Source organism: Ixodes scapularis, unplaced genomic scaffold, assembly GCF_016920785.2.
Source record: "Ixodes scapularis isolate PalLabHiFi unplaced genomic scaffold, ASM1692078v2 PGA_scaffold6__148_contigs__length_123643588, whole genome shotgun sequence".
Taxonomy (NCBI): domain Eukaryota; kingdom Metazoa; phylum Arthropoda; class Arachnida; order Ixodida; family Ixodidae; genus Ixodes; species Ixodes scapularis.
In genome coordinates this window covers 9588137-9609854 of record NW_024609881.1, presented here as the reverse complement: position 1 = coordinate 9609854, position 21718 = coordinate 9588137, and the positions used below count along the sequence as shown (strand labels likewise).

Below are 21718 nucleotides of genomic sequence, written 5' to 3'. Positions count from 1 at the left end.
TATGGGAGCAACACTGGACCCAATGCAGATCCCGGATTTTTGCAGAAACATGTTGCCCTCAAAAGAAATAAAAGTAGAATTTAAGTAAAAGCGGAGAAGATCCAAAAACTTTTCCACAGCAATACCAGTCGAATTCTGGAAGGCAACAGAACCGTTTAAGTCAATGCAAAGTTGAACCGCTTTAATGAGACCTCCATGAGGAATAGAGTAGAAAAGGTCTTCCACGTCAATCGAAACCAGATCACAAGTTCCAGGGTTGTCATTGCTTAGATAATCTACCAATTCTTCAGAGTTTCGAATTAAAAAAGGATCAGTTAACTTCAAAAAAGAAAGGTGATGCTAGAGATACTTCGAGACATGCAGCTGCCTTGACTCTCTCTGTGTAACGATCGCCCTGAACGGCACAGTGTCCTTATGAATCTTCACAGAGAAGAAAACCTCCAGATTGAGACCACGAGCCGCCTGGACAGACTTCCAGAGCCTTTCTAAACCAAGCGCCTTACAAAGTTGCTCAGCACGCGTCTTCACCTTGCCCAGGACCACATCTGGAACAGGTTAGAAATTTTCGACACGGCTTGTGTAGACTTTTCCTTAAATATATGTTCTGGCACAACTACAAATCCTCCCTCCTTATCTGAAACCAGCAGCTTTGACCTACAGTCTTTGAAAAGAGGAACAATAGGGCCGAAATGAAATCGATGTACAGATTAACTGGTGTCCCTACGTAAGCTTTCTACACAGTCTAGGATACACATGTCTTTTTTCTCAGCAACAGTCTTCTCAGCTAGCCGTCTCACAAGGGAGAGCATTTCCGGGGGCTTCACTAGGGGCTCAGTAGCATACTTTTGGCCCTTATTCAATATGTGTGTGATAGAAGCAGGTGCAGTTGCATCACCTAAAAACACAACGCTATTCCCTGCACGAGGCGGGTCTTTGTGTTTCTTACGGAATGTGGAACGTAGATGCAGCCATAATAACTCAGTAATACGTGAAGACTCCAATTGACACGCACGGAGTTTTCTCCTGGCGCTCTGTTCGTTAGTACACGTGTTATAACACCACACTTTTAAGCAGCGATGCAGAAGTCTGACTTGGCTCCGATGTTCCGAGCGGAAAATCTTGCATACGCGCTTGAAATGTCCAGATGACGGAGACGTCAATCCAAAAAGTCTTAATACCTCAGGGGGGTAATTGCCTTTCTTTGCAGCGTACCCATATAGCCTTGCTTTGCACGTAGAAACAGCGATGGCATTGACATAGAAGATGTCTTGATGTGGAAGATTGAAGGAACACATAAAAGGGCCCGATGTAAAAGAAAGGAACTGCAGTAATATTTGGAGGTGGGCTAGTCGGTGATGCATTGAAAACATAGAAATAAAACAGCGCAAACGAACAAAAGGACAAGTAGAAGAAGGGACACAGACACAGCGCTGACTCACGACTTACTTTCTTTCTCATCTTTTTAAAACATATCAACATAAGAAAACAAGAAATGAAAAATAAAAGAAGAATTCAGCATGTAGGACATCCTCTCTTTCATATGCCATCTGAGGAATTTTTTACAGAAACTATACATTATATACCATTACAAAAAAAAAAAATAAAAAAGAAGGAAGTAATTAGTAGGAAAAGATATAACTATACATCATTCCACCTCAGGTCTGAGCAAAGCCAAAAACCACAGCGCGAGCCCTAATGCTCTGTGCGTACCTGTCTTGCACGCGGCCTCTTGGTATGTCGGCACCCTTTTCTGGCTGCATGTAGGCACGCGCCTGTGGTTATACACTTAGAAAAAAGGGGCAGTATAGTCCCCCTAAAGGGAGGAACGCTCTTGGCACATATGATCCTTCAGAAAGGGAGAAACTTTCGTCCCTTAAGCAGGGGAGGAAAAGTTCCTCCGTCGACTGCATCTCATTATGGCGGCCACGAATCGAGCAAATTGAGCTCGATAAGGCTTAACGAGAACACTAAGTCTATTGTACGAAGCGAGAGGAGCAGCAAATAAAAACGTAACACGAGCTTTCCGCGAATTGTATTTATTTCCGAAGTTTCTTTACCCCTGCAGGTAAAGAAACTTACGTTTCGAAAGCATGCAGTCATTCAGTCTTCTCATTGTCAGCACTGCGATGTTGAACGGAGACAACCGGCACCCAGTTCGCGCACTTTATGTCTTACCTTTGCTATTCCTCGAGCCACAATTCCTTCGTCAACCGCACATCACGGAGGAGTGAAAATCAGTCAGTCAATCAGTCAGAAAACGTTTAATGCCATAGAAAAGGAAAAAAAAAAGGAAGAAAAGAGGGAAGGGGGTATGAGGGAGTGCGCCGGTGATATCAAGATCTGGACGCTGGCACTAAGGAAAGGTAACTAAATCTAAATGAATATGTCCAGCTTGGCCTCATAGATGAAATTCAGGAGACCTTTCAAGACTCTTCGTCTGTCACTTTCGGAGCCTGGTGGATGTGTCCACCCCTCCATAGATGCGATGTCTGTTGGTCGATGTCTTGCCCCTATGTCTTTGTACTCTGGACACTCCCACTGCAAGTGAAAAATGTCTACCTTGACGCCCATATTGCACTTGGAGCAAGTTCCGGATCTTTTTCCTTGGCTCCAAGATGCGATGCGCGCTGATGTTAGTGCGGTGTCCGTCCTCACTCGAGTCAGGAGAACTCTCGCCCGTCTTCCAAAACCCGTACAAGGGAGCGGATCTGGGTTTTTGGGGAGCTTCTCTTGGAGTTTTGTTAGATAGTCTTCTCTGATCTTGGCCCGAACCTCGCCTGGATCATATTCTTGTGGCTCCCAGTTGGCCTGTGCCCGATCGCGAGCGTGGCCGTACCCGTGGTCATGTTGTGATGCAGGTATGTTGTCCGAACCGCGGGGAAGAATAAGCGACGCGCGGGCCAGGCGATGTACCTGTTCGTTGCCGGGTATGCCCGCGTGACCGGGAACCCATGCAATTCTTGTGGTGGTGCCTCGTGAAGCTAGTTGAGATGCAAGTTTCTTTATCGAGCGGACTATCCGGCTTGGACTGTTCCTTGTTCTACATTCCTTCACCGCCTCTTGCGAATCTGTAAATATCCGGAGATTCGCTGTTAGCGGGTCGGGGAGTGCGAGGACCGTCTCGAGGGCGAGGCGGATTGCTGTGAGTTCTCCTCCTTTGGTCGAGGCGCCTTCGGGGAGCTGCTTGGTAACGCTGATTTTTAGGGCAGGGATGGCTGCAGCTGCTGTCTTCAGGGTGACGGGGCCGTCTAGCGATGCGGTATCCGTGTAGGCAGTCGTGATGCAACTCGGATCCCATGCTTCTACCATCTTAGTGTGCGCCTTGGCTTTACGTGTCAGCTGCTTGGTGTCCCCCTTGCGTGCACTAGGCTTGTTGTCGGTGAACTCCGCAAGGTCTTCCCATGGTGGAAGTTGCTCGGGTAGTTCTGGGAGGTTCTCCGTGGGTCTGTGGAGGAGCTTCATAATCTCTCTGCCTGGTCCAGTAAGCTTGAGGCGCTCACTGTGGGCAACCGTGCGGGCCGTCACTACGTCATGGAGTTTGTTGATACCGGCTTGTTCCCGCAGTTTGCCGAGGGGGGTAAACTTAGGAAGGCCGGTAATTACACGCATTGCTTGATTGTTTAAGGTTTCCAGTTTCTGCCACTGTCCCTTGTTAAGCCAGTAGTGGCGGGCTCCGTAGACTACGCGCGAGACTACGAGGGCTTTGACCATCCGTTTGGCTACGTTTTCAGTCGCGCCTCCTCTTGCGATGCATATACGCCTGATTGCGTTGAGCGCGGAGTTACAGTACTTGATTGTGCCTTGTAACCAGATGTCTCCCTTGTCCGTTTCTTCGATCATAATCCCTAGGATCCTGACTGAAGGGGAGGGTTTGATTCTTTTACCCGCGAGTACGAGATTAAATCGTTCTGCGATCTTGGCATTTCTGTGTTTTCTTGGTGCCACCACGGTGTAGTGGGTCTTTTCTGCAGATGCTTGCATTCCTACCCTGGCTAGGTGAGTGTCGATTGTGTCGAGGCCTGCTTGAAGTGTGTCTTGCTGCTTTGCAATCTCTTCTCCTTTCGTCCACATTGTGATGTCATCCGCATACACGGTAAAACCGAGTTCAGATATTTTGGCGAGCTCATGCGGCAGGGCTACCATTGCGAGGTTAAATAGTGTTGGTGAGAGGACGGAACCCTGAGGGACCCCAACTCGGTTCATCTTCGGGTCACTGTCGTGCGTGCCGCAGCGGACCGAAAACGTCCTTCCTTCTAGAAAGCTCTTGACGAAGTTCAGCGGCCTTCCAACTATGCCAAATTGTCTGGCTTCGCTGATGATTGAGGTGTGGGGTACAGAGTCGAACGCTTTTTTGATGTTTACCGCCACGACTGTTTTTATCGCCGCGCGGTTCAGTCCAATATTTCTTATGACTTCTGCCGAGATGAGGGCGAGGCTTTCCTGTGTTCCGAGGCAGGATCGGAAACCAGTCTGGGAGGGATGGAAGGTGCCAGAGGATTCTAGGTGCCAGTCAATTCGTGCCAATACCATCCGCTCCATGACCTTACAGGTACATGAAGTTAGCGAGATGGGTCTGTAGTTACTGAGTGATCCCTTGTCTTTTCCGGGTTTTGGAATGGGAACGACAAGTGAATGCTTCCACTGCTCAGGGAGCTTTCCGGTGACCCAGATGTGGTTCACCCATTCGAGGAGCTGTTCTTTTGTGTTTTCTGGAAGGGTCTTAAGCATGGTCATGGTGATTTTATCCGGCCCGGGCGACGATCGGGATTTTCCTTTGTGTAGCGCCCACTCGAGTTCTCCCCTCGTAAACGGTCGGTCCATGCCGTCGTCCGGGGCCAAGATTTCTACATCGTACAGAGAAGGGCAGTCGTTCACGTCTGGCTGTGGGAAAAAGAGATCCCCCGCCATTCCTGCGAGCTGTTCTTCCGTCTTATTCATCTTGAGAGCAAGCGTGAGCGTCGCTCCTTTTACCTTCTTTCCAAGCAGAGCCCGATTTGTAGCACATAGCTTCGTAATCGAGGTTTTGTCGGAGGGCGAAGAGCTGTAGTCTAGCCATCGGCGTGTATCTAATTGTTGGGCGTATTCCTTAGCCTCTACCGTAGCTCTTGTTATGGCGTGTCTGCCTTGCGGAGTTTTGCGACCCTTTCGGTACTTTAGTACCACCTGCAGCCGTTTAGCCCAGAGCCGTTAAAGGTGGAGGTCGGGATTTGGAGCGTCTTCATCGACGTTCGTATTAATCGTAGCTCCTTGCAGGGCACTGTTTAGGAGGCTCTCGAAACTGGACCCTTCAAAGTTACCTTCTTCCAGCGTTGCCCTGAACTTGTCCCAGTGAATGGTTTTAGCCGCTCTCCGCTTGGATTTGTCTTTGATCTTCTTTGTAGGCGAGAATTCAAAGAAGATTGGGAAGTGGTCGCTGTCCCAAGAGTCCGGAAGGCACTTCCACTTGTGGTGATATGTGTAGATGTTTGAGGTCCATGTAAGGTCTGGGGTGGTGTCCTTCTGCCTGGCGTCTCCCAGCCTTGTCTTGGTCCCGTGGTTATTGACTAGGTTGATTCTGAAGATCTGCATCTCACTAAGCAGCTCTTCCGCTCCTGTCGATACGAGGTTGTATCCCCGAGCATGATGTTGGAGGTTGAAGTCTCCACAATAGAACTTTTGTTCTCTTGGGTACAGATCGTGCAGATGAGCGATCCAACCGTGGTTTCTTTTTGGTGTCTTGCTTTTAAGAGGCCTGTAGTATGCGGATGTGAATACGATGTTCTGCTGCCGGACCGTGGCTCTCACTGCAACGATTTCTTGATTTTCATTACAATAGGGGGTTAGATCTACTTGGTGCTGGGGCCAGTCGCACCTTACATAGACGAGCGCTTTCCCTGGCGGGGAGGCAGATTGCCCCGGCCGTTTACTAGTTATGGACAGGCTTGAGTAGGTAGTGTAACCATTGAAGTCGATGCTTGTAGTATTAGTCTCTTGAAGCAGTAATACATCAGGACGCTCGTCAGGCTTGTCCAACAGACGTACTCGGAGCTCGGCCGCCCGCTTGCGGAGCGCCTGGCAGTTCCATTGGAGCACCCTTATCATTAGAGTTAAAAAATATTCGCTGTAAGTGCCCTCATCTGACTGAGGGTGGACTTGTGGTGGTTGTTCTCTTCTTGCTGGGCTTGGACAATGGACTTGAGCCTGTCCAGCTCGGCTTTGAAGTAGTTGCAGGTGTTGCGTAGTTCTTGGATCTCCGCCTGTGACGACGGTGATGGTGGTGGAGCGGCGATGCCATGTTTGACTCTGTCAGCCCACAAGGTGCCGCTGGAAGGGACCGGGGTCTTGACAGCCCCGGTCACAGTCTCCTGCTGCTGCTGCTGTTTTTGTTGCTTATGTTGTTCTCGGAATTTATTTACGTCTTCCCGCATTCGCTTGTTGGTCTCTTGCCATGTGGGGCATTTGCGGTCCGTTCCCAGGTGGCCCTTCTTTCTGCACCCTTGGCAGTAGGGTGTGGAGTCGGGGCATCCAGGTCCCTGGGCAGGATCCGTAGAGGCTGGATGTTGAGTTCCGCAGGTGGGGCACACGGCAGCATTTGGGCAGATGTCCGGTTTGTGTCCCAATCGGTGGCAGTTACCGCACGTAACCGCTTTCGGCTTGAACGGGAAGACCCGCATATATCTATTGCCGTACAAGACGGACCTCGGCGTCTTTTCTCCATCAAATGTGAGCATTGCCGTGTTAGACTTTCCCAGTCTACGAGCAGCGATCACCTGGATCTTCTCAGATTCCAATTCAAGGTTCAAGACGTTGTCTTGGGATCCTCTTCTCTTGAGTAAATGTCGTAGATGACCCCTTTGCAATAGGCGGTTCCGTACGTTCTAAAGACTTGTACAGAAACTGCTTGTCCGCCAATGTCAACCTCGGTTATCTTCTCGAGGGTTTCGGCCAGCTGTTTCGAGACCGTGCGGACTGAAATAGTGTTGGCCTTGTCTAGTGGATGCATTGTGAATGCTGTTGAAACGCTCGAGAGGTGCGTTTTCAGTCTTGGTAGTAGTGGTTTTATCGAGACTTGGGATCGTGTTAGGCGGATCTTGTACTCGAATTGCCAACGCCGGGAGGGCTTGGCCTTCTCATTATTTTATTGTGTCGGGTCCTCGCGAGCCCGTTTCCTTTTCTTCCTGCTCGTGACGGTGGTAAAGTCGTCCTCTTCCTCCGTTTGTTCTGTAGTAGGTAGCGCGGCGGCCGCAAGCTTTTGTTCCGGTAGTGTCTTAGCAGGCACTGAGCTGTCGCCCTGACTCCCTGCTGGTTGTGGCGTCTTGCCAGATATAGGTGCAGCACCGGCTGGCGCTGGCAGAATTGTTGTTGTGCTGCTTTTCAAGGCTTTCTTAGAACTCGCAGACTTGTTCTTCTTCTTCCCCTTGGTAGTTGGCACAATTTCGTGAGATTCTCCAATGACACTTTTGAAAATATCGATAAGGCTCTCTTTCGATAGGCTCGAAAGGAGAGCCCTTAAGACTAGCTCGACAGATTGGGCTGTGCTTGGAACTGTGGAGGGCTCACCAAACTGGAAGACTGTTGAGCACCCCATTGTCGATTTGTTTAGTATCGAGGCTGGAGCAGGTCCTGCTCCCATCGTGGTAGCGGCGGGACCGGCGTTACTCGCATTCCTCGTGTCCATGGCCTCTGGTTGACCGTGGCTGGTCGATGCGTTGCTCGAAGTCCTGGCCGCATCTTCCGGTTTTACCGAGGGGCAATCCCCCGAAGATCCAAAAGGGGGGCCCGAACTTGGCAGCTCGGGGCTGGGCTTAGCGCCGAGCATTTTCGAAAAAGTCGAGAGCTTAAGCAAACACGTCCGATCACATCGGTGGCTTCTTCTTTCTCGAGTGAAAATCATTCGCCCGCAAAACAAAAGCCGCTCTCAAAAAAAAAAAAGCAAATCCGAAGCAACCTCTTGGCTTATCTCAGCACGGTAACACGAAATTATGGCGTAGCCGCGTAGCTAAAATGATGTTTAATCGCTTGCCACCAGATGGCAGGGTCAAGCAGAGTAATCGCAAGTAGGTAGGCTAGGTGGCGCTAGGTACCACCCAATTCATGTTTTACAAAAAAAATATTTTTATTTTCTTACACCACAATTGCGTTTCTTTTTCTTCGGGAATCTCTAACACATGTTGACACGTTACGCACACTACAAGTACAGTGTTCTAGAGGGTGTAGTGGCAAGAGCGGCGCCCGCTTACAAAGAAGCGCGTGAAGACGGTCGACGTAGATACCGCGAGTGGCGCTTAAGTTTTTTGCCCTAGGAGAATTAATGGCACGTGTGCGATCAACGAAGAAGACGACGAGGGTGACGCGGTACGCTTCTCCAGAATGTAGCACCGTAGAACTTCTTTCGCAGCTATTAAGCCTGCAGCCCAAGTGATAGCGTTGCCGAACGATGCGTCAGTATTGGGAGGGGGGGGGGGGGAGTCGATATTGATTAAATAATCTCCCTCAAAACACGCCAATATCTCAAGTAGAGGATAGCACACACTCTAGAGGCATTAGCTGAAAGGCAGAACTACAATTTACTATACTTCGTTTCACCTTATGTTGTACCGCAGCGAAGGCTAGAAGCACGAGCTCATAGCGTTGGCAGCTGCTCTTAATTCACCAGAGCTTGTGCCGCCGAGATGTGTCCCAGAGAAAAGAGCTCGCGCTTGTAGCCTTTCCTGCGGTACATCATAAGGTGAAACAGAGTATACAGAACAACATTAGCAGTTGTTTCGCACCGCGAAAAGCTTCAGTCAAACCACAGTAGTAAGCGCCGAACAGCGCTGATGATGGGGCTGACGGGGGCGCGCTCCTAGGGCACAGAACAGCAGCGCCATGGTGTCGTCTACGCGCAAAATCTTCACAAAGCGGCCGCCGCTCTTGCCCCTAAAACTCCCTCTAGAACACTGTGCTACAAGCATCAGGTGAACATATATTGAGCGCATACACAGGCATCGCACATACAAACATCAATACAACAGCACACTCCCGAACCCTGCGTTTCCGTCTTTTATACTGGTCGTTTTGAACGTACGGAATTTTTCGGTGACTCCCTAAGCAATAAAAAATACTCCGAACATGTTCATTTTTTTCCAGCAATGTCATACATCTGAGACTATTTTTAATGGCTCAGGGGATGAATCTCTTATTAAAAAGAAAACGCTCGATCATGCCGTAATTATTTGAAAGCCAATAAATGGAGCCGCTCCAATGTGGTTCCAAGCCATAAGTTTGTTTTCCCGCACGGCCCTTCGTAGGCAGTATTTATACTGTAGTGTTTGTTTTTCTATTTGCGCTGTTCGCGCGCGGCTGCAATTGCCGTCTTGGATTAATCTTTGTAGAGCGGATATGCACACAGCTGGAAGTGATGCTTCACGGGCAGAGAAATCGCGTTTCCATCAACTTGAATGCAGTCAAAGCCGCGACTTGCGGCAACTGTTAAGTGTACGGAGCTACGCCGTTGCGAGCTTGGAGGGCAGTTTCTACAAGAACCGTAATATATTTAAACAGTAAAATCAAGGATAGCGTTTTTTTTCGATTTTACCTGTTTTTTTATGCTAAACTTCCATTGTAAATATACGTACTTTCCGTACGTACTTTCGTACTCTTCAGTCTTTCCTTCAGAGCGCAATCGCTCTCGGCGACCGACGGTCACATTGGCCACTGTACGATAGGAGCTTACCGTTCAAACCAGCGTTCCAACATGACTATCCACACGTCGATCGACTGCACCTAATCCCTCAAGTGGTTTTAAACTCTTTAATGTAAAGCGGTATGTCATCCTGCGACACCCCGCCCCCTCCGATCACGGCCCGACCAGCGGCGCCATTGCCCGACAGTTTACGTCATCATGTCGTATTACACCTGAGACTGCGGTGGAAGAAATCAGAACTTTCAGTAGAAGGAACAGACACAGAGAACGTTCTCTGTGTCTGTTCCCTCTACTGAAAGTTCTTCCGATTTCTTCCACCGCAGTCTCAGGTGTAATACGACATGATTAGCTACCACCAGCTCGCCTGCACTCTCACCGTCTTTTCACTAATAGTTTACGTCATCTCATCTTGTTGTTACACCACTGATACGCGAACACACGGTCACAACGGCGATAATTCCAGTCTTCTGTTCACAACCCACAACACTGCCATCGCGATGTCGCTGACACGCAGAAATACAGAATCACGTTGACGATGTTGCTGACAGGCAGAAATACGGAATCACGTTGAACGCCGGTTGGCACTCGGCATGGGACAACAGAACCGAACTCAGCACGGAAGGCACCCGGGCAGCCGGCAGGAAAACCTGCCTGCCTTGGACGCAGTTCCCGCGATTTCCATAACGTTGAAAACGTCGACACAGTTCCTCGTGGTTTCGCTACTGTAGTTCCGCGTGTGTCCCGCAAATCGGAGACGGCCGTCCACTCTTACCCAGTGTATGTAGCGCTGCTGGCACTGCTCCGGAACTTCGCTGTTTCTAGCTGCTTCGTTAGCTCGTTTATAAAATTAGTGGTAAAAACGTCAATGCAACCGAAATGTTCTGCACGTTTGGACTAGAAGACGGAATTACAGGCGGCCTTCGCTGCCGCTGAAGCTCAATCAACTCAACATTAATTTATTAAACAAAGTGCGCAATATGCTCGAAAACGAAACCGAAAGAAGATGAGTCGGGAGGGCGAAAGCTTTCTCCGGTTTGCCTGGAGGAGGAAAACGACTCGGTGAATAATAAGAACTTTAATATTCCTTTCATCGGTCTGGGTTTGTCTATGTGTGTTTTGATAAATAAAAAAATAAAAAACTTTACGAAAAAAAAAAAAAAAAAAAAAACCGCTCGTCCGGGGAGCGAACTTCTGATCACTTGGTCAGTAGCGCGATGGTTTACCCCTGCGCCAACTGAACAAGGAGGAACTCGCCATCCTCCTTTCATCTAAACTGCCGTTCCTCCCTTCTCTGGGCAACTTGTCCGCAACAAGGAGGAACAGTCGCTGTTGCTACCTTTCTCCTCCTTTTTTTTCTTAGAGTGTAGGATCACTCCCATGGAAGCATAAAGAAAGTATTAAACAAACGTGCCCAAACTCCGAAGAAATTCGAACTCTTCACTGTATAACGTCACTGACTCTGAACTGACGCATAGATTGGGACCGTGTTGTCGAATGTAAAACGCTTCATGAATTTCCCTTGCCATTTTTTGTGAATGTTTAGCCAAAATTTCAATGTCACTTAACCGAGGGGAGCAACCACACCTATCACAATGAATGGCTAGGTGACCCGAAGGTGATTGTTCCCCTCGTTTAAGTGACATTAAAATTTTGGCTAAACATTCACAAAAAAAAAAAAGGCAAGGGAAATTCATGAAGCGTTTTACATTCGACAACACGGTCCCGATCTATGCGTCAGTTCAGAGTCAGTGACGTCATACAGTGAAGAGTTCGAGTTTCTTCGGAGTTTTGGCACGTTTGTTTAATACTTCCTTTCTGCTTCCATGGGAGTGATCCTATAACCACAGGCGCGTGCCTACATGCAGCCAGAAAAGGGTGCCGACATACCAAGAGGCCGCGCGCAAGACAGGTACGCACAGAGCATTAGGGCTCGCGCTGTGGTTTTTGGCTTTGCTCAGACATGAGGTGGAATGATGTATACACCTTTGCAAGTGGGATCCCGGCTTAACCTCGAACCGCGCGCCAAGGTGAGATGGACCTACTCTCCAGCCAGGACGTCCGCTGGTTGTCGTACAATGTTGCCAAGCGTCTCTCGCCGAAGCATACACCACTGAGCGCAGAAAGAAATGGAAAAAATAACTGTAAAACGTACACGTGTCGTCTTCGACCGCGAAAGAGCACGGACAATTAAATAAAATGCCTTAACCGGTAACAAATCGAAAAATTTCAAAAATATCTAAAGTCTCAAGGCGCTCTTCAGAATGCGCCACAAGTCACATGGCCTTTGCATCAACGATGGCTGCGCTCGCGGCAGCTCTGGCTTCCACAACATGCAGGAACAGAGGCTGCGATCGTTATAGAGTCAGCTCCAACCCTTAAAGATGCCCCGTCCTACAATATGTGATGCTACGATTCTGTGTGGATACCTCCTCCCGCGTTCCGAGACAGTAAGTGTGCCGCTAACGTTAGCCATCGGCGATGCAGCAAACGGCACCATCTTGTCATCGCGCACCCCACTGACGTGCCCCTAGCGCGCCCCAGCATGGCGAAAACGGTACGGGGCGCCAGCATCGCTCAAAATGGCAGCGCACAGGAGCCTTTCTTGCAAAATTGTATAGTTATATCTTTTCCTACTTTTTGCTTCCTTCTTTTTTAAATTTTTTTTTAATGGTATATAATGTATAGTTTTTGTAAACAATTCCTCAGATGGCATATGACAAAGAGGATGTCCTACATGCTGGATTCTTCTTTTATTTTTCATCTCTTGTTTTCTTATGTTGATATGTTTTAAAATGATGAGAAAGAAAGTAAGTCGTGAGTCAGCGCTGTGTCTGTGTCCCTTCTTCTACTTGTCCTTGTGTTCGTTTGTGCTGTTTTATTTCTATGTTTACAATGCATCACCGACTAGCCCACCTCCAAACATTACTGCAGTTCCTTTCTTTTACATCGGGCCCTTTTATGTGTTCCTTCAATCTTCAACATCAAGACATCTTCTATGTCAATGCCATCGCTGTTTCTACGTGCAAAGCAAGGCAATATGAGTACGCTGCAAAGAAAGGCAATTACCCCCCTGAGGTATTAAGCCTTTTTGGATTGACGTCTCTGTCATCTGGACATGCCAAGCGCGTATGCAAGATTCTCCGCTCGGAACATTGGAGGCAAGTCAGACTTCTGCATGACTGCTTGAAAGTGTGGTGTTATAACACGTGTACTAACGAAGACAGCGCCAGGAGAAAACTCCGTGCGTGTCAATTGGAGTCTTCACGTATTACTGAGTTCTTATGGCTGCATCTACGTTCCACGTTCCCTAAGAAACACAAAGACCCGCCTCGTGCAGGGAATAGCGTTGTGTTCTTAGGTGATGCAACTGCGCCTGCTGCTATCACACACATATTGAGTAAGGGCCCAAAGTATGCTACTGAGCCCCTAGTGAAGCCCCCGGAAATGCTCTCCCTTGTGAGACGGCTAGCTGAGAAGACTTGCTGAGAAAAAAGACATGTGTATCCTAGACTGTGTAGAAAGCTTACGTAGGGACACCAGGAAATCTGTACATCGATTTCATTTCGGCCCTATTGTTTCTTTTTTCAAAGACTGTAGGTTAAAGCTGCTGGTTTCAGATAAGGAGGGAGGATTTGTAGTTGTGCCAGGACATATAGACCTTTCCAGAAAAGGGCTGCTGGCCGGTTTCATTTTCAGTGTTCGTGCGTATGGCGCGTGCTTTGCTCGCTTTCCGAAGCGACGCACACGCGCGTGCTGAGCTGTGGAGATCGCACGCTGAGCTGTGGATTTGTAAACATTGGAAAGGTCTATATTTAAGGAAAAGTCTACTCAAGCCGTGTCGAAAAATTTCTAACCTGTTCCAGATGTGGTTCTGGGCAAGGTGAAGACGCGTTCTGAGCAACTTTGTAAGCAGCTTGGTTTAGAAAGGCTCTGGAAGTCTGTCCAGGCGGCTCGTGGTCTCAATCTGGAGGTTTTCTTCTCTGTGAAGACCCATTAGGACGCTATGCCGTTCAGGGCGATCGTTACACAGAGAGAGTCATGGCAGCTGCATGTCTCGAAGTATCTCCAGCATCACCTATCTTCTTTGAAGTTAACTGATCCTTTTTTACTTCAAAACTCTGAAGAACTGGTAGATTATCTAAGCATTGACAACCCTGGAACTTGTGATCTGGTTTCGATTGACGTGGACGACCTTTTCTACTCTATTCCTCATGGAGGTCTCATTGAAGAGGTTCAGCTTTGCATTGACTTAAACGGTTCTGTAGCCTTCCAGAATTCGACTGGTATTGCTATGGAAAAGTTTTTGGATCTTCTCCGCTCTTACTTAAATTCTAATTTTATTTCTTTTGAGGGCAACACGTTTCTGCAAAAATCCGGGATCTGCATTGGGTCCAGTGTTGCTCCCATATTGAGTGACATCTACCTAGCAGGTTGTGATTGTGCTATTGCAGAAAGGTTAGATGATCGTTTTTTGAAAGTCTTCAGGTATGTTGACGATTACCTGGTGGTGTTTAAACCTAAGCAGGGCTCACGAAGTTTTGACTTGGTCTCAGAGTTATTAGACACCTTTCGGGAGTGCTCTGGAGGTCTGCGGTTTACGAATGAGGTTCCAATCAAAAAAGCTTTGCAATTTTTGGACCTCAACATTCGTCTTGAAACGAGTCACCTGTGCTGGGCTTATGAGCCTAGAACAAAAAAGTCCCTCCTTAGCTATGAATTTACGCACTCAAAAGTTGTAAAAAGAGCTATTGCAAAATCATGTTTGAGAGCTTCTTTATTGAAATCTTGTGTTCACAGAGGTTTCAACAGCTTTCTGGCTCAAGCCGATAGGTTAACAAAAGCGGGTTTCCCGAAACATGTCATAGTGGGGGTAGCGGAGTCACTTTTAAAATTATTCAGGAATCCCCTTAACATACTTGACAATGTTAGACAAAAGTCTGCCTCTCGACCGGTGGTAATACCATATTTGCACAGTTTTTCCCACAGGATCAAAAAAGTGGCTGTTAAATACGAAGTTCCCATAGTCTTTTCAGCACCTTCCAAGATATCTCGTTTGTGTGCGTCCATTGAGAAAGCAGGACTTCAGCGTGTAGGGTGTGTAATAAACCATCGCATCAAATATGTAGCTTGTGCTATGGGGGTCGTTTATAAAATACCCTTTTCAAGTGCTATAGTGTATATTGGGCAGACGGGCAGATGTATTAATATTCGAGCTCGGGAGCATTATCTGTCTTTGAGGTCTTCACCTTCGGGTAACCTAGCCATTCATTGTGATAGGTGTGGTTGTTCCCCTCGGTTAAGTGACATTGAAATTTTGGCTAAACATTCACAAAAAATGGCAAGGGAAATTCGTTTTACATTCGACAACACGGTCCCGATCTATCCGTCAGTTCAAAGTCAGTGACGTTAAACAGTGAAGAGTTCGAGTTTCTTCGGAGTTTGGGCACGTTTGTTCAATACTTTATTTCTGCTTCCATGGGAGTGATCCTATAACCACAGGGGCGTGCCTACATGCAGCCAGAAAAGGGTGCCGACATACCAAGAGGCCGCGTGCAAGACAGGTACGCACAGAGAATTACGGCTCGCGCTGTGGTTTTTGGCTTTGCTCAGACCTGAGGTGGAATGATGTATTCGCTCTTTCTCGCGTGAGTTGAGACGTGGGGGCGCCACCTGCTCCGGCAACCGGAAAGCGCCCTTTCGGACTTCCGGTACGGGTGGGCGTAGGCACTTCGGAAGGCTTGTTTGGCTGCCCTGTCGATCCCGTTCGCAGAGTTTTATCTTCGATTGCGTTGGTTTAAACGAATGTATGGGTGATCCAGAGCAACTACCGCGTCTGGGCCCCTGCTGTGTAGTTCCTGGATGCAGCAAGCGTTCAGGGGCGAACTTGCTGTCCGCAATTCGGTCTTTTCGGTTTCCGAAGGATCCTTCACGAAGAGCAGCTTGGGTACAGGCCGTTCGACGGGACAAGTGGCTGCCGAACGACAGGAGTGTAATATGTTCGACACATTTTATTAACGGTAAGGCACACGGATTTGTTGTACCTATGTTTAGGATATTAAAAACAAAATGCTGTCCCGATAACTCTCGAGGGTTGCGCAGACAGGCTGCCCCGAAAACTTTTGTGGGTTACGCGAGATATTAGGTCCGGTCGAAGCGGTGTTGGGCATTTTAGAACTGTTTCACGCGCCGATTGGTGTTTCTTTGAGGGTTTAGGTTTCATGTGTAGCGAGACGCGACAGTGAACGATGAAACGAAGCCGGTGGTCACGAAAATCGAACGTTGCGCGCGCGAGCTACAGATTGCCGGGCGATTGGCAAACCAGTCCCGCGTTCTACGATAGCACCTTGCTCTACTTTTTTTTAGGCAGTGTAATAAGAAAATTAAAAAGTAGAACTCCCTCATTCCTACATATATATCCGCCCAAAGCAAGTTCGCGGATATGACTCAATAAACAACTTGCAGCTGTCTGACCGTTAGAAAACTAGTAAGATCAGATTTCCCATTTCTAAAACAAGTGAGCCGGGTAATATTGAATGTGTCATTTTTATTTACCTACTGCATAGTGAAGTGTTGGCAGCTGCGAATTGACTCATGAAAGCATGTATTCATTTTTCATCATCTGACACTCAAAAACCACTGTTACACAGGTTTTGTTTTCTTCTATTGCAGGCTGTCCGTCTCAAGACCCAACACATCCCGACTATGTGCCCTCGATTTTCGCCTTCAAGGCTCAGACAGATGTGTCGAGGAAGATAGCTCGTCACGGTCGACTCCAGGAGCGAGTGAAACGACAAAATGAGCAAGCCCAGTCAAGAGACGACGCTGCTACTGCCAAGGGATTGGAACTTAGCCATGAGGAACTTCCCTGCACCGAAGATGCAGCAACAGCTGATGCAGGTGCCAACACCGAAATGACAGGAGGCCAAGTTGAGGTTCTGCTGCAAGAAAATGAGAGCCTCAAGAAGCAAGTGTGCGACCTTAAAAATGAGCTCGCGAAGACAACTGAAACATTGAGGGGCTTCAAAGCATCCAATGAGAACCTCAAAAGAAGCCTTGAGAGCAACACCCCCACGAAAGATGCTCTTAAAGATGACCTTCGTGTAAAGTTCTACACTGGTCTCATGTCGCGGAATATGTTCCATGCTCTTCTAAGCTTTATCTTATCGTTTTGGAAACCCGACACACAGACCTTCCTCGAGCCAGAGGAGCAACTTGTGATGGTTTTAATGAGGTTAAGACTTGGGCTGCTGACCGAGGACCTGGCATGCCGTTTCCGGATTTCAGCATCTAGTGTGAGTGTAATTTTTCACAGGTGGTTCGACGTGCTCGCGTGCAATTTGGGGAACCTCTTGATTTGGCCATCACGAAGAGCTATCCGCTGCAACCTTCCAGAGGTCTTCAGTGACCCCATTTTTAAGGACGTCAGGTGCACAGTGGACTGTTCAGAAAGCTTTATTCACAAGCCATCTTTCATGTCTGCCAGGAGCCAGACATTCTCCCAGTACAAGCACCATAACACTGTTAAGTTCTTAGTAGCTGTCTCTCCAGCAGGTTCCATAACGTTCATCTCAAAGGCTTGGGGTGGGCGTGTATCCGACAAGGAACTCACTTCAAAATGCGGACTTCTGGACAAGATTGAGGAGGGCGACGTCATCTTGGCTGACAGAGGCTTCAAGTGTGAGGAACTCTTCGCAGCCTAGGGTGCCTCAGTGCTGATGCCGTCTTTCACTAAGGGGAAGAAGCAGCTGTCGGGCGAGGAAGTGGCCCTGTCAAGGAAGCTTTCCCGGGCCCGCATTCATGTCGAACGTACCATTCAGAGACTGAAGACATTTCGCATCTTTCAAATGGTCCTCCCCATCTCGTACGTAAAGAAGGTTGGGGACGTAGGGCTGAGCACCATTGACAAGACCCTGATTGTGTGCTCCGCACTGGTGAACCTGCAAAGCCCCCTCATCGCAGGAGTGGGCCAGAATGACCGATAAATCTGGCATAACGTGGTTTGCAGTGGTGTGTATCGCATTTTCCGGGCTATAGTCCATGGAATATACGTGTTCAAAAGTTAAGGCTGTGCGGACTGTCTACGCCTCCAGACTACACAGGAATTTTGTTTTTCAAGATTGTTTATTATGATGAGACGCAACGGATTTTGTGAATGAGATTATGTTGATGATGTATGTATAATACAAGGTTGTTTGTGAGCTAAGAAAGGTTCGGGGTACACCTAAGCACTCCTTACGAGTTTTGAATGCGAAAGCGAGAGTGCCGTTCCTCCGCTCTTTTATTTCATGTACAGCATACTTGCGTCGACGGTTGAATGCGCACGCTTCGCTTGCCACGCTGACTTTGGGCGTGGAGCGGTGGAGGTGCTAATTGAAAGTGACGCGCGGCGGCTTTGTATCACTGCCATTTTGCGTGGTTTCAAAACTGGGATGCCTCAGATCGCGGCTTCGAGAATTTATCTGAAGTTTGGCGCGGCTGATGACGTCGGGTCGCTCCATGGGACAGTTATTGCTTTCGCATTAAAAGCAGACATCTGTCAGTGTGCGCCGTGTACGAGATGTTTGTGTCGACTAAGCACCAGGTGCGTATTATGCACGGCGTGCGGACTATCTAAGCAAAAACTTTTATTTTTGAACCCAAATTTGCCCCTTGTGTTATGTACTGTGGTCTGGAGCCTGAAGATAAAAGTCATGCAGCATATCTAGTAATTCCCGGTGTGTCTTGCATTGTTCAAATTTGGTATTTGCACACTGAAAGAGTATGGACGTGAATAATCATTCATAAAAAAACTAATTCATGTGATCAGGAAAACTACCTGTCATATGTTCCTACATTCCTGGCATGCAAACAAATCTTGATGCGCACACGGCTTTAGCAGCATGTGCCGAGTGGCTGAGAAATTTGTGCGCAAGCTGCTTTCGAGCGAGGAAAAAAAGCTTCGCTGTATTGTCTTGCGTAACATGCTGTAGTAAAAGATTTCTTAAAAGCATGGCATTTATCAGGTTTGCCATGCTTTTCTGTTACTGAAATGGTCCTGATTCATCGGTCCAGAGGACACTAGGAAGAAGAAATATTTGTAGCAGTGCACGAACAGCTGGAATAAGTGTGATGAGTCCCAAGGGACATAATTCGAAGGAGATTAGAGTTAAGATGCGAAATACAAGCTAATGGGTTTTTATTGCCCTCTGGTATGATATTAGACTATTATGACTTAGAACTAGCAATGAGTGCCAAGGCATTGAGTCAGGTTTCTGCAAGCATTTGTTTGTATTTTTTACTTCCTTGGCGATTGGTCTGCTTGTGCCTTGTAATCGGGTCGATCTACAGAACTGCTGGCGAAAAAGAAATCTCGTTTGGTCGGGTCAAGAGCACTCCCAATGTCACTATTCGCTTGTGCCGTATTCTTCAATATTTACAAAGATCAGATTTCAGATTGTAGTGAATGCTGGAAAGGCTAGTATTAGACAAAAGCAAACAAGATGGCATAATGTCATATGTGAAATGCGTAAATGAAAGGTTTACATATCATTGGGGTGAATAAAGCTCACAAACAAATGTTGCAAGGGGAAGGTCTCGGATCCTCCTTTATTACATTGAACAAATAAAGCATCACTGCAGTTTAGAGGTGTGGATTTAAATGACACACAGTTGGAATTGACTCTTTCACGCTTGAATTTCGCTTTAGTTAAAGATATCTATTGTAGCTTCGAAAAAAAAATTTAATGCAAAAATCCACAATTCAATATATTATCTTTTACAACAAACAAAAACAGCACAAGAACATTAAAACTGGCAAAGCAGCATTTTTAAGCATTCTGAAGTGTCCATGGTCATGTTAGAATGCTCCGGTACTACTACTTGCCAGGCCCTAGCCAACTTCATCCATGGGTTGTCTCGAACAGTCAAAATTCTTAAAACCTGCAGTTCACAATGTTTCTGTAATTTTTCATTTGAGGCGCGAGATGGTAGGTACCCCATGCTTGCAACAAGCACAGTCGTGGAGGCACTAAATAGCTCCACGCAAGTAGGCATTCATTTCTGAGGAGTGCCGTCTCCTGGCTTACTTTCGATTTACTGGTGATGCCAAAACTCGTCGTAAAGCAGACGGGGAGCCCACCAATGCAAACAAACTGCTGTTATCACCTGTGTCTTTGCCGCTGTTGTCTGAGCAAAGGGAAGAGGAGCATTTAGGAAAGAGTCAAGCTTGGAGGTCACTCGTGATAGGAGAGGATGGTAGAAATTATAATAGTTATGAGCCATTCTTACCATGCTTTGAAATATTGTATTGCTACATTCCTTTTTATACTTACTCTTTGTGACAAGGTCGCACATGATAACGGCAGTTTGTTTGCATTGATGGGCTCACTCTGTCTGCTTCACGTGGACGAGACCCGATGTCAGCACCAATTCAGATGTAAGCCACCAGTCAAGCACTCCTCAGAAAAGAAAGGCCGGCTGGCATGGAGCTGTCTAGTATCTGCATGACTGTGCATGTGTCTTTCAAAGGATCAAACATTTGCATTCTCATCCAACAGACAAGATAAGAAATCTTTAAATAAATTGTGACAAAGTGTGCACTAAATATAAACATTTTCGGGTAGGCTGCCAGCAGTCTAGGACAAAAAAAAAAAAAAAACATTCAGCGCATTACATCTTTTGGGCATAACAGTGAAAAGAGTTCACTTAAAATGAGGCGAGATTCAACAAGTGTTGCTTCATCGGTAGTGAAAATGTTAGCCTAAATACTTCATTCAAAATGAGATCACTGCAGTGTATAAAGATAAATCCCTAAACTTCCTCAATGCAGTCTTGACAATCTGAGCAGATCCAGATCTTGGGCCTCCGTTTCAGCCCCAGGCACTTTAAATGAGCTAATGCTCCACATGCACTGCACTGCACTACAGCGCCAGTTTTCGCTCCTTTGCAGATGCAGGACTTCTTGGCCCTTTCAAGTTTGTTTTGCAAGTCCCTGGAGCGAAACTCTAAAAACACATGGCTAAAAAAAAATAGCTCTGCCTTTCCAACTGCTGTATCCCAGAAAATATTGTTGAAATGTATCATCTCAACGCTAATGTCGACTCCGGTGTACACCACAAAAAAAAGCTCTCTCTACACCACTCAGCGCCATCTGCGCCTGCACCTGCGCATAATGGTCGTGAGTGGCTTCAAGCTGCAGATCCTTTGTCAAATAAGACGGCAGCTTAGTGTCAGGGTCTCGCAGCTTCTTGCCCTTGCACGTAGAGGGGCACTTGATCTCTAAGACTGCTTTAGTGCAGCACGAGCAGGTGACTAGACCGTCAGGCGAAGCTCCCAGGAACGGCTTCTCGGGACAGACAAAGAGGCCTGTGTTCTCAACTTTAAAGTCCCTGTGATTTCGTTCCTCGGATAAGACGAACGCCCTCCGAGCATCACCCTCACTCGCCTTTCGATGTCTTAGACTTGGTACATCGGGAGCCTTGACATACCCCATGATCTCGGACACAATACCTTCCTGTCCATTGCGGCACGAAAGAACCCTCCCAAGGATTGATGCAGTTATCCTTCCCTGCCTTTGCTCAAACCAGGTTCCAGAATGGGCCTGACCACGCGTGCCCACCTCGATTTGCCCACATTGCAGGGTAGTCAGTTTCAAACCCTGGGCTGCCACTTGATCATTAGGGGTGTACATCTGTACAACGGAGTCCGGAAACATGACACTGGGAGCTGCAAGGTCTTGTCCCTCCGAGTCGCTGCAAGTATCTGTATCCTCGCTGTCTGTCAGTGAAGAAAGCAGCAGGGTGCTAGGAGCTATTTCCTAAAAAAAGAAAAAAACATCCTTAATGCACACTGCTGGCCACTAGAAACATGATGAACACTAGTGGCGTAAAACAACAGCACCGGCCAGGGACCTCGGGACCGGGGGAAGGGGGGGGGGGGGGCAGTGGGGGCCATGCCCCCCCCCCCCCCCCCACTCCAAACTGTTCCGACCGCCCCCCCCCCCCTTTCTTGTCCCCTCCCACCACCCGTGAGGCTGTTGCATGTTGAAGCTGCACTCCATAGGCGACGAGGCCCCAC

At 47.7% G+C, this 21718-nt stretch overlaps 1 protein-coding gene across 1 annotated transcript; it reads left to right on the top strand.

Moving 5' to 3' along the window:
* The first annotated feature begins 6987 nt into the window (after nt 1–6987).
* LOC120850738 lies at nt 6988–17364 on the top strand. Its single transcript, XM_040223366.1, has 3 exons — nt 6988–7009; nt 16334–16895; nt 16977–17364. Exons 1-3 carry the CDS (start codon nt 6988–6990, stop codon nt 17362–17364), a joined length of 972 nt encoding a protein of 323 aa, XP_040079300.1.
* The last annotated feature ends 4354 nt before the right edge of the window (nt 17365–21718 follow it).